Source organism: Erpetoichthys calabaricus, chromosome 6 (genome assembly GCF_900747795.2).
Source record: "Erpetoichthys calabaricus chromosome 6, fErpCal1.3, whole genome shotgun sequence".
Lineage (NCBI taxonomy): Eukaryota > Metazoa > Chordata > Cladistia > Polypteriformes > Polypteridae > Erpetoichthys > Erpetoichthys calabaricus.
Window position 1 is genome coordinate 179,509,578 of NC_041399.2, and position 13,228 is coordinate 179,522,805.

The window sequence follows — 13,228 nt, forward strand, 5'->3', positions numbered from 1 at the left end:
TTTAATGGATGTACTGGTATGTTCAGGTTACGGTTTGTAGGGTTATGGTCATATTGCAAGGTCCACTTTTGATTGAGCTTCAATGTTGATTATGTATACGACCAGATAACTGACATGTGGATTATGCGACACCAGTAATGTGAGGGTTTTTTTTTATCCATGGAGGTTTTCCACATCGTTCAACCAATGTATAGCACTGAACATTACTGCCTTCTATTATATTATAAATTATTTTCTCAGATTGGAAATAATGGGGGGCTGGATGGTCTTTTGGCCTGAAACACCCACAGATTTATTGTTTTCTCCATCTTAACTGGAGATTTTTAATTTTTTTCTGTTCTCCCTGGTCATTGGACCTTATCATTGGACTCATAATTAGAGGCTTTAAAACCAACTCTATACTTAAGGACTCTACTTCTCTTAATTATATCTTTCTCTTATGCAAATGTGCATATTTATTTTTCCCTGCACTATTTGTTAAAAAGTCCTTTTAAAGCACTTTGATCAACATTCTTTGTATGAAAATGTACTATAGAAATAAACATTGCAGTTGCTGCTTTGAAACTTTTAAATTCAAAACCAAAAACTGATTTACTTAGTCTCCAATTCACCATTTATACGCATGGCTAAAATGAGGCACAAGCTCCTTTCACTTGATGTTATCAAGACAACAGCAAAATAGAAGAATCAACAGAATCATGACAGACTTGAAAACAGCAGCGTGGAAGTACTGAAAAGGTTTCAGTGCTTTTGTCAATATTGATGACTAACCACTAAATAACAACAAATGAAGCATTTTTACATCAAGTAAAATGATCAGATATTAAATAAAACTGTTTACCCAAGTGTATGAAGTGTGCTATGACAGGAGAGCTAAAGCATTATTTCACTGCCTAAAATGTCACTGTAGCTATTACTTTTTGAACCACCACCTAAAAAGTTTATCAATTGTATGTCTATGATGCTGTTAACTATTACTATTATTTTCAAAGAAGCAGTGGTATCAGGTTGAAAAAGGGGAAAAGATGAAGTTGTGCAATTGAAAGGCAAAAAAATGAAGATGGGAAAAAACACAAATCACGTATCACAGCAAGAGACAGCAAGCTTACAGTTCTGCCTATATTACTCGCCAACTGTAATTTGTTTTACATGTTACAGAAAATGCAAGATATATTTACATAAATATTAGAATCTCTAATGATATAACTTTTAAAGCAATATAAACATTTTCAAACCATGCATTTTTAAGCAGTTTGATAATTCCAATTTATACATTTAAGAATTTCCATTTTTTTCCCATTTTGTCTTGCAAAATATGAACATACCTGGAAAATAACTCAAAATGTAGATTCAAAAGAGTTACAAAGTTGTCCTTCCTTAGGCATTTTTTAATTTAAGACACATAAATCTTTCACATAATTATTATGTCACACAAGGTATAATATACACATCAGTTACTTAAACCTACAAAACTCAAAGAGTCCAAATTGACGGAATTTTCGTTGTGACGGTAGAAACAATTGCCCCTTAAAGCTTCAGTTTGGCATACTTGGCTTCCAGGGCTTTTTCTGCCAAAGTTGCCCTTTCTCTTAATAGATTTGCCTGTTCAGCTGTTCCCAGGATCTGCATATTTTTCAATAGAAAGTGACTGATAAAAAGCTTCAAGCCTTCTCGTAACATTGTAAGTTTGGCAATTCCAGATATTCTGCAAAAGTTGGTAAGAAAGAGGCATCTGTTTAGTGATAGGCATTTCACACTTTAACAAGACTCTACTAAGAGAAAACGGACAGCTAACTTGAAAAGATCAGATTGTGACAAGTCACTTTTACAGTGACCAATTAACAGAACATAACTCATCCTTTCATGATTACCTTTTATAGGAAGGTTTATGTACCTGTAAAGAAGTTTCCTTTATCTTGGAAGAACCTTGCATCAGACATTTGTAAGACATTTTCACACTCATAGTCCACTTGCTTTGTGCAGAATCAGGAGAAGATTACTTTGTTTCAGTTCAGGTGAGCGTCACACAGCAAACTTTCACAGCAAACTTTCAAGATCAGAAGTCACATTAAACAGACCACAGTCGTGTTATGGACTACTTTTGTTGGGCAGAAACAACTTTTCCCCCGGAAAAATCATCATGAAGGATAGAGAAGAGCTGCGTTTGGGAGCTCTGGTGTGGGGACACAGGGATGTGCTTCAGTTTTGTTCGATAGTGAATGTATTAAGTGTAAGTAATTTCAATATATGGCATTGTGTATTTCCTCTGTGACCACATGGGGAGGACACCCACCTGCGTCCAACACTCTTGTGGTGCAGATTAGGGGATTAAAGTACTGGTCGCATAGGAAATTTGTTTCTCACCAACTTTGTATGTGGTTTAATCTGCCTGATCACAAGATCATTTAAACTTTTTATTTTTTTTTTGATAAGCTCTGTGTTGGTTCACTTTAATGCTTTGTGTGAACTGCTCCAAAGTCCACTTGGTATCACACCGAAACCACCATTTCTAAAGGGTCTCGGGTCTGGTTGCTTTGGTCTGCAAAAGGGTGTGATGGATGTGTTCACATCCACCTAAATAAACTGGACCATGGATAAAATTGCTCCAGAGTTAGAAAAAAATGCTCCAAACAAACTGTGTGTGAAAATGCATGTAATCCCCAATTCTCAGACTAACAGAAGAATAAGAAGCATTGGTATGTGCCTGTAGAATTTTTCCCTCAAGGTATAGCCCTTAACCCTTCTTCTACGATCAAGTAACCTGCTACCAATTCATACCTCAATCATTCTTAACCCGTTACTGAAAATCTAATTTAACTAGGGATGGAGGATGGAAACAATGATGCAAAGTTCATCCAACCTGCTCATTAAATAACGTATATACTCGTGTATAAGTCGGGTCTTAAATCCCGATAAATCGATCATTAAATCAGACCCGAACTTATACGCCTGTTCAAAAATACAACACTTTATTTTTTTTTTTTTACATCTTGCTTCCTCCAATCTCGCACCAGTTTCTCAGATACATCGAATTTTGTTGCAGCAGCGCAGTTATCAATTTCTTTTGCTACTTCAATGACGTTTAATTTAAAACCAGCTTCATATTTTCTTTTGATCGAACGCTCCATTATAGATAAGGGATGCTCTTACGGTAAAGGTGCATGAGGGTGTGAGATACAAAAAACACAAAACAGTGCAAATGTCACTTCGGAATAGTTCGGGTATTGCCGTGTGGTCACGTAGGCACCATACATAGAAAAAAAAAAAGGCAGTGTGCTCGGTGGTTACTCTCTCAGGTTGGTGTTAGCATATCATAATCTCTTGGATCAATAGTGTGAGTTTTGCGCTTTCATCTTATACGACCGACATTATAAAATACTGGAAATTATACGGGAAAATCAAGCCCCGACTTATCCACAGGAGAACTTAAACGCAAATATATACGGTACCTTTCAGCAACTTTGATACTAGTATAAACATGAATTGTTTTAGTCATCTTGTTAAAATACAGTTAAATGGTTTTGCAGTGGCACTTGTAGAACCACTGAAAATATCCATAAAGCTTGACTCTGTGGTATAGTGCCTCCATGACATCATCCACAAACACTATTGCGTTGCTGTTTTTTTTTTTCCCCTACATTTCATGTTCAAGCGGTACTCAACATGGATGTGGTGTTTTAGGATGATTTTGCCCAGTCTGGTACTATGAGAAGTAATTGTCCCCATTTTACTTGTAACACTAAGCCTGCTATCTGTTTTTATTTTTCCCTTGGAAACTTGGCTTAAAGAAACAAACACCAATCTCTTCACTGAACAGTTTCACCTTTTTTCATCCATTATGTATGCAGAAGCCCAAAAAATGAACATGGAGTGATTTTTAGTAATTAAAGTATCTCCAAATAATATAGGTGATGTTAAATCCTTGAGGTTTTGATGTTAGGTGCTTATTTGGAGGTCTCCTAGCTCTTATTCCTCATTTTTACTCATGTCAGGTTTGAAACAAATTAGGTACTACACCAGTAAAGCAACCTTGTTCTGTGTCTTTATTATTGACGTAAATTTGAAATGAACACTGTGTAAAAGTCTGATATCTGTGATTGCTTCAGTGAATTTAAAAGGAATTCACACCCACTTTATGACAGTATAATCTATTTCAGATGCATAAAAGTACACAATGAAATGAGAATAGCAAAGTATTCTGTTTTCTGTACATCAAGGGACTGAAAATATTAACAATACAAGAAGGTTCTTCTCAAGAACTACTCCAAGTATTATTATATATATATATATAAAACAAATCCAAACAATTCCACTTAATGATTATCAGGAATTAATTTACGTACTGTATTTCTTTGTAAAAAACCACAACACTTCAAACTGAGCAGCCACTCTCCCAACCTAATAATGCAGGGCTTAGAATCTACCAAATTTGCACTGTCCACTTTAGTAAACTTCAATTACTGAAGCACAGGACTTTCTAAAGGGCAGCATGATGAGTGCTGATGCACCATTGATCCAGTATCCCAGGCTAGAATCCTTTACCCAGTTGTTGCCTCTGTAGAGGTTTTCTCTTAATGATAGATCACTCAGTTTCGATCTAAACTTCTAGATCTTTGAAGGAGTGTGTTGTTTTATTGACAAGTCCACTGTATGACCTTTGTTGTATTTCTATGATGCATTGCAGAGTATATGCAGCTGAACGAGGCAAACAGTTGAATAAATAAAACAGAAATTTGGGGAAGAATTCTGCTTGATTTTTTAATTGCCATTTTATTTATTGATATTTGGACCATTTAAGTTAAATAACAAACGTGTACATATGCTGTATATCTCATATAGTATATATCTGAGAGTATGTGGGTATGTGTGTGAGTGTGTCCTGCAAAGGATCATTGCCCTATCAATCATTGTTTCCTACCTTATATCTATTGCTGATAAGATAGACATAGGCTGACCGCAACTCTGAACTGGATAAATGAGGTAAAAACATGCATGGATAGACATATTTGCGCGCATGTGTTCTTATTGTACACAATTGTATTTTTGCCACACTACATATAAACATTATGAAATTTTGTATCTGTAAACCTTAAAAAGCTATATGCAAAAGTAAATTGAATTGATATGAATTAAAACATGATGTTACAATAATATACAACACTGTTTGAACCAGTGTTACCCAAAATCAAAGACCAAGTACCATTTTAAATAGTATCTTTTGAAATGATCAAATTCAAGGCACGTAAAGAACTCTGTAGGATTTGACTAAGGGGTGGAAGTCTCCTTAGTGCACCATATCATCCATCAATCTATCGATTTTTTAATCACCTTAAATGACTACGTTCACAAATAAACAGTTTTTGCCAAAAGCATTATTTTACCTTCCAAATATACTGATCAGGTCTTCTGGTTCACTTTCAGTAAGAAGTTTACTCAACACCTGGCGGAGGAAACGGACTTTCACCTTATCGAGTTCACTGAACTCTATAATCTAAGAGAAAAATAAACAGACATCCATCTAATTAATATAATTAATGTAAGTTCACAGAAGTAAGAAATAAAAATACAAATATTAGCATAGATGCTAGGAATTTTATAACATAACAAATAATAACTGATGGGAGATGAACTATCAATATGTTTATTTAGTTTGATAATTCTAATTGTGTGAATTAGAAGAGTTTGTTTCTATCTAAGTGTACTGCATGAGGGTACAGAACAAAGCTTACAATGTGCACTGCAGTATATCATACTGCATGAAAGTAATAGGAGGCATCAAAAACATACGGAAATACAATATTAATACTGCTTAATTGATACACTACAGGGCTGTGATAAAAGAAAACGAATAAAGAAAAGGATATGAGGGGATACAGTAAAAATTAAAGTCAGAAAGAACTTCAATAATTAGTGGCTGACAAAAATGATTTAGTATCAGATGCTATTAGGTTGCTGCTGATGTTGATAATTCCAGGACAGAAAGAATCACGTGCACAGAATTGTGATGCGTTTATGAATCCTTCACGTCTGCATCAGTGCCTACAGTATTTCCAACCATTAAAGAACACAAGGAGTTACCATTCTGTTAATAAGAGTTTAATCAACCATAACTGATTCTATATATCTATAAATAATTTATTATTTATTGGTCACTGAAGGAAGCTCTAAAATGGTAAGGACAAAGTTATGTTGGTTGTTGCTGTATTTAGGAGTTACATACATAAGGTTGCATACGATCAATAATAAGAAGAAAGACATGAACACCACAGAGCAATATTAGATAAGCATTTTTGCCAAGCCCCAAAAGAACACAATATAATGAAAGTTAAATATTGTCAACTGCAAGTAGCAGTTAAATCAGTTGTAGCAAATTTTTAAAAAGCGTTTAACATGAAACAAGATTCAACCAGGCACATTTCCCCAACTTATTGATGACTTCCCAAGACACTCTGTGTGAACTGTAAAAAGGAATGCCCTCCCATACCCCAAAGACTCAACCCCCCGACTATTAAACTTATCTTCTACAGAAAGACCACTGAGTGCATGGTATGATGCAGATGAATATTACCTTCTATTACCTATTATTAGTAAAGCTGCAGCCAGGACAACCAAATTACCAAAGTATAAAACTACTCAACAACAACATTAAAATATCTAACACACAATAAAACAGGGGGCGGCACGGTGGCACAGTGATAGCACTGCTGCCTCACAGTAAGGAGACCTGGGTTCGCTTCCAGGGTCCTCCCTGCGTGGAGTTTGCATGTTCTCCCCGTGTCTGTGTGGGTTTCCTCCGGGTGCTCCGGTTTCCTCCCACAGTTCAAAGACATGCAGGTCAGGTGCATTGGCGATTCTAAATTGTCCCTAGTGTGTGCTGGGTGTGTGTGTGTGTGCCCTGCGGTAGGCTGGAGCCCTGCCCAGGGTTTGTTCCTGCCTTGCGCCCTGTGCTGGCTGGGATTGGCTCCAGCAGATCCCCGTGACCCTGTGTTAGGGTATAAAAGGTTGGACACTGACTGACTAATGACTGACAATAAAACAGCACTTTCCTCTTCTTACATATCCAACTGCAAACTATAGTGTGTCTCCTTTTCAATATATCCACAGGGTGAGGGTAACCAGAAAAACAAAAGTGAACATTAAAATTGATGTAGGAGGGTGGGATATGTGTAGGTGGTCCAATTGTAACATTTTTGCATCACAACAAGCCTTCCATTATGCCAATTTCTACAAAAAATAAGTTTCTTTAAGAAACTTGTTCTCTTTGCAACATACATTGTCTTGTTATATGTAATCACATGTTCCACCTTTCACTGGATATCACAGTATCTTAAACTTGTATCTTCCAGTGCAACAGAGTTTGAAAACTTTATAATCTTAAATTATTTAACAAATATCTAGATAACATATTATGACAATGTAACTATTTGCTAACTAAATAAGCTTGTCTGACAGAATGATCACCTTTCAGTGTATGTTCTTATGTTCTAATCCATTGGAAATCTCTAGCAAATCACCATAATGACAAGCCAGTCACATTCTATGGAATGTAATTGTATGGCTGTAAAGTGAAAGCAAACTGAATTTTGTTCATATTACATGAAATTTGTATCAACCCCCTGAATAAATGATCAAAGGACATAAAATTAATCAGTGCTGCACAACAGTTTTCAACACAAAACCTCACAACAAACACATAAATGAGTACAAAGACTATGGGCAGGCCAGGACACAAACCTGTTCCCCTGAACAAGGAGATACTGTGTGACCTGTTAATATATCTAGGGAGATTCTAAATAAAATAGTTTTTAGAAAGTCGACTTTAACCAAGACAAAAATGACAAAAAAATCAATTCTAGCAAAATATTTTGGTATTTGCTATTATTTTTCATGATTTAACATTACCTAACTATGTGTATTATCAGTTTACATTTAAAGGTTTCTCATTGTTTTAAACACACAGGAGAAAGTAATAAATCAACATCCTTTCCTTAGGGAGGACACCAACTGGGTTTTCAAAAGGAACAGCTGATGAATGTTTTTAGTCTGGAAACTGAAAGAGATTGTGTTGAAAAAATATTATAGCATAAAGAATCTTTACTTTTAATATTACCGTATGGATCGGAAGGTTTAGTGTTAAAAGTAGGAGGAAACTGTCTTGGATTGTCAACCCACCCAGTAAAATAATTGTTCAAGCAAAGCAAAAGCCTTATCATCTGCATTATGCCACGGTTCAAAGAAAAGTTTAGATTATTGCTGCCTCACCTCCTCTCACGCTTTAATATTTTCAGCTATAACTACTTCCTTCAGGGCAGTATTTTAGATCGCCTAAAGTCAAGAAAAATGCATGTATAAAATGTTTTGTTCTTTGTCATAAGCATATTCAATAAAGTGAAGTGTATGCGATTATCAAAACTGTATTATAACACTTACTGTATAATATATATTACTGTATATCTAATTGGTAGACACTTTTTAGTGACTTTAAATTCCTCTTTTTTGTCTACTGCTCCTCTTAAATATGGTGTTCCTCAGGGATCCATTTTGGATCCTATTTTATTCTCTATATACCTTCACCCTATTGGAGCTATTTTTAGGAAATGTAACATTTCATTTCACTGTTATGATGATGATACACAGGTTTATATTCCCATCTGCAACTCTGCAATAAATCAACTGCACGACTGTCTTTTTGAACTAAGATCCTGGATGGCTAATAATTTTCTTGATCTGAATCATAATAAAACGGAGGTGCTTATAGTGGGTGTATCAGCTAAAGCCCAAATTGGTCTTGGACTTCTCGACTCTTTCTCGGTCTTTTGCAAACCTCAAGTCTGCAATCTTGGTGTTATCTTTGACAGTAACCTCTCTTTTGAGAAACAGATTAATTCTGTAGTCAAGAGTTGCTTTTTTCAGCTTCGTCTTTTATGTAAGATCAAGCCTTTTTTATCTTCTAGGGATCTTGAGAAAGCTACTCGTGCGTTTATCTTTTCTCGCCTTGATTACTGCAACTCGCTATATTCTGGGATTAGCAAATCCCTGATACACAGGTTACAGTTGGTCCAGAATGCTGCTGCTCGCTTTCTGGTTGGGGCAAGAAAGTCTGATTCTGTTTCTTCAATATTAGCTTCTTTACACTGGCTGCCTGTCAGTTTTCAAATTGATTTTAAAATCTTGTTGCTAGTTTTTAAATCTTTACATGGGCTTACTCCTGCCTATTTATCTGAATTGTGTGCTTTACCCCAGCCATCCAGACTGCTTAGATCTTCTGGTCAGTTGTCTCTTGTTGTCCCTTGTACCAAGTGTAAAACTAAGGGGGACAGGGCTTTTGCAGCTGCTGCTCCTCGCCTGTGGAACTCTTTAACTCATGACATAAAGGAGTCGTCTACAATTGAACTGTTCAAAACAAGATTAAAGTCTCATTTCTATTCACTTGCTTTCCGTGACCTTCAGTAATCCTGATGGTTTCCTCATTGTGATTATGTATAATCTTACTTCTATTTATTATTTATTTTATTTATGTTCATTTATTTTATTTCTATTTATGTTAACTGTATGTTTTTTTCTTGTTTTATTGTAAAGCACTTTGGCCACAGCTTTCCTATGTTGTTTTAAATGTGCTATATAATTAAATTGATATTGACATTGTATAAGACAATATGAGTGGATGTCATATATGGATATTTAACTATTTATATTTTACATGAGGGATGGTAGGACCATTATCAATTTTCATGAAGATCAGTGTGTTATTCGTGTGCCGATGTGATTTTGATAGTGATGTGATGGAAAAGAGAAATTCCCACCCTTCTGGAAAGATAATGATATTCTGTTCATATAAAGTCACAAACTGACACATTTAACATTTGTGTTTTGGCTGCATGTCATCTTGTATTACACTTGAAGTATAATGTATTTGTAATTGGCATATAATGTGCTGGGATTGCATATGTACATGTAGATTATAAGAACAAATTGGATTAAACTGAATTTAACAAACAGAAGAATTTGCACATTCTCCCAATGTCTGCATGGGTTTTCTCTCATATCCCAAAGACATACGAATAATTGGTGACTCTAATGTGTAGACAATTCACTGTGAAATATTTCAGCAATATACAAACTCAAACTAAATACACACAGTTTATATTTATTAAACTCTGGTCTAATCCAAAAAGAATTTTGAGAGTCCATAGGATTAATCAGTGCTTCCCAATACCTTTCTTTAAAGTTGTGTGACCTTCCCCAATTTACACTGAAATAAAGAAGCAAGAACAGTTTTTAAACAACTGCATTGCAGAAAAAAGATGGATATCTAAGCCATTCCAATTGCAGTAAAAACATCTTTAGAACATTACATAGTAATAAAGTTAATTGCATTATAAAAACAAATGTGCTGAATATATAATGTAGACACCCACTTAAACACTATGCATCATTATAAACTGCAAAACTTATTACATAGATTACCTTCAAAACCCATTTTTCTTTAAGTACTTTTCTTTTTATTCAGCTAAGATACATCTACACAGAGTCCCGTTCCCCAAACTTAATTACATACTTTTTTTCATGCAAAGACCCAAATAAACTTGCTAATCATGCAACAAATAGTGCTACAAACAAAAATGTTTGTGTCGATTCTAGCAAGAAAATCACCAATTAATAATTTCTTACCTTCAGTACTGACAAGGAAAGGGACGCCTTTTTCAGGAAGTGAACCAAAAGATTGACTAGATTAGAAAAGGCAGGACTTGATAGATTGGTCAGATCACGAAATTTGTCCCACATGGTGAACTGAATTGTCATCTAATGATTAGATTAAAATATATACAGAAAATAAAATTAAGATGCTGCAGTTTTCAGCATAAACACATCTTTCAAACAGATTAGTATATATTTATCCAATAATAATTTTATTAATAAAAATAGTACGCTTAAAACTAGCAATTGTACATATTAAATGTGTTATTTGGAATACATAAATTGATTCTTGTATGCCCGAGTATCCCAAAACCTTCATACCATTCTGTTTTGACTACAACCAAGATTCACTGTTATGTATAAGCAGTGACATACTTTAATCAATAAAAAAAGGATTTGCTTTAAATGTGGTTAAATAGAGTATAAACAGCATAGTGATAAATATGGAAAAGACATTAGATGTCTGACTTTGACACTCAATAAAAATATGTTTCCTAGCACAACAAGTGATATCCTGTGCAGCAGCCACTGCATGGTGTCCAATTTATTCATTAGGAGTGTACACAAATGAAAATCTATACATTTATTCAGAACAAATTATATCCAATCATTAACATGCAGCAGATCTTAGCATAATATATCATTTCCAAATCTCTGAATGTGCCGAGAGGAGTTCAGGTACATTGTCGATATATATATAAGAAAAAAATCCAATTTCCACATTCACGGAAAATATTGCACCTGAAACTGTCGATCATAGCCGCAAAACTTCTCTGCCAGCACAGCATAATAAGGGTTGAATGACTTCTCTTGCAAACAACAGTCCACAAGGACATGTACAATTTCTCTTTGCTGGTGTTCTTTCAATCCAAGTCTTAAAAAAACAGAGAAATAAGAAATGTAATTTAACATGAAATTTAATTCAAAGCTAGAAATTTCTTGATTAAGGGCTGGTTCAGTATACAGCATGATTAAAACGTCTTTATTGAACTACACTCTTCTTCAGATCTCACTTTAATCATCCATTCACTACAAAATATATATCAGAAGGGAAGCAACTAGTAACTTTTCACACGTTATACTATATACACACACACACAAAAGCATTTTCATCATACTGTATAACCCAAATTAAAAGTAACAAATTAACAGAGAAATATCTATTTACATGGAGGTGTTTTATTAGACAAAAGCATTGAGCTTAGTATGCCAAATTTGAAGAGAAGAAGAAAAAAAGATTATTTTGAATGTGAATTTTTTGAATTATTTGAATTGTGCAGTGTGTATTTGTTAGTTTTGCTGCTTCTCCACTCAAGGGATAAGACCACAGCTTCACTGTTGGTTTTGGTTACTTTTCATTTGGAGTTTCTATGCAGATTTTTCTTAAATATAGTAAAAAAAAATATGTGTTAGGTTTAGTGTTCATTCTATATTAATTTGGTAGAAAAGGATATTGGTGTGTGTGTGTGTGTGTGTGAGAGAGAGAGAGAGTGAACCTTACACTGCAAGGACATGTCCTTACCTCATGCAACTCCATGCTGAAAAATACAATTTCAAAAAATAGACAGATATGCCATCAGATCTCACTTAAGTTGCAGGAAGGCTAAAATATGTCTTTGCTATAAAATAGTTGAAAAATGGTGGAGTATTTCATCCTGACCTATTTATCTCCTCACCTATGGAGTACTCTTGTCATCCAGAAGGGATAAATTTACCACAGTTCAACATTCTCTGTGACTACTCAGAGATAACACTAGTTCAAAATTAAATATAGTATAATGAATATGCCAAACCTGGGAATAACACGCTGCCTTGTGCTTTAGGTGAATTCAACATCAAAATTAATTGGCCAAATACACAGTATACTTGTTAAGGACATGGGGAGAGATTATTTTAATGAACAGCTTGGGAGCTTGAATCTATTCTAAATGGTCAAAAAGTATTAATCAACTCTAGACTAGGTGGCAATTCATCACAGATGCATAAACTAAGAGTAAACCTAATATATGTGCCTTTTGGAAATATTAGGAAATGGAAGGACACTCATGGGAGAAAAAAGGAACTGTTACTCTAAACAAAAAAGTAAACATATGTAATACAATATGTTAGTGATTGACATTAAATTAGCCTACTTAGTACATTCAGTCCTTTTGCTTAGCTTTTATACAATACTGCCCTCTAGTACAAAAATTCTTCATGTATCAAACTCATTTCTCTTTATTTCATTCAATCTAATGTTCTGTGTGTCCTTGATTTGTCTTTAAGAAAGATACTGGAAGAAAACTAATTTCCAAAAGCTTCAAGTTTGCTGATTCAGGGATATGTGCCTGTAATGAAAAACCATTTAAAGATATAATGAATCTGGCCATAAAATTTGGTCAAGATCTGAATCATACCTTAAAAGCTTTTCAAAAGCATCTAGAAAATCCTCACTAGTCATCAGGACACAGAAAATATTTCTTCTGATATCAGTGTTCATTCTCTGTTTGCGGGCAAGCTCTAGAATTTTTGCACTTGCCTTAAAAAAAAA

General features: G+C 34.6%; 1 protein-coding gene across 1 annotated transcript in view; it reads right to left on the reverse strand.

Moving 5' to 3' along the window:
* Positions 1-1,096: 1,096 nt before the first annotated feature.
* Positions 1,097-13,228, reverse strand: part of nom1 (nucleolar protein with MIF4G domain 1) — a 29,733-nt gene continuing 17,601 nt past the window's right edge. Inside the window, exons 7-11 of the mRNA XM_028791382.2 lie at positions 13,095-13,216; positions 11,440-11,572; positions 10,672-10,803; positions 5,382-5,491; positions 1,097-1,705 (exon numbers count right to left, since the gene is read on the reverse strand). Of these exons, the coding sequence (XP_028647215.2) occupies positions 1,528-1,705; positions 5,382-5,491; positions 10,672-10,803; positions 11,440-11,572; positions 13,095-13,216 (675 nt within the window). The 3' untranslated portion in view covers positions 1,097-1,527. The remainder of the gene's footprint in view (positions 1,706-5,381; positions 5,492-10,671; positions 10,804-11,439; positions 11,573-13,094; positions 13,217-13,228) is intronic.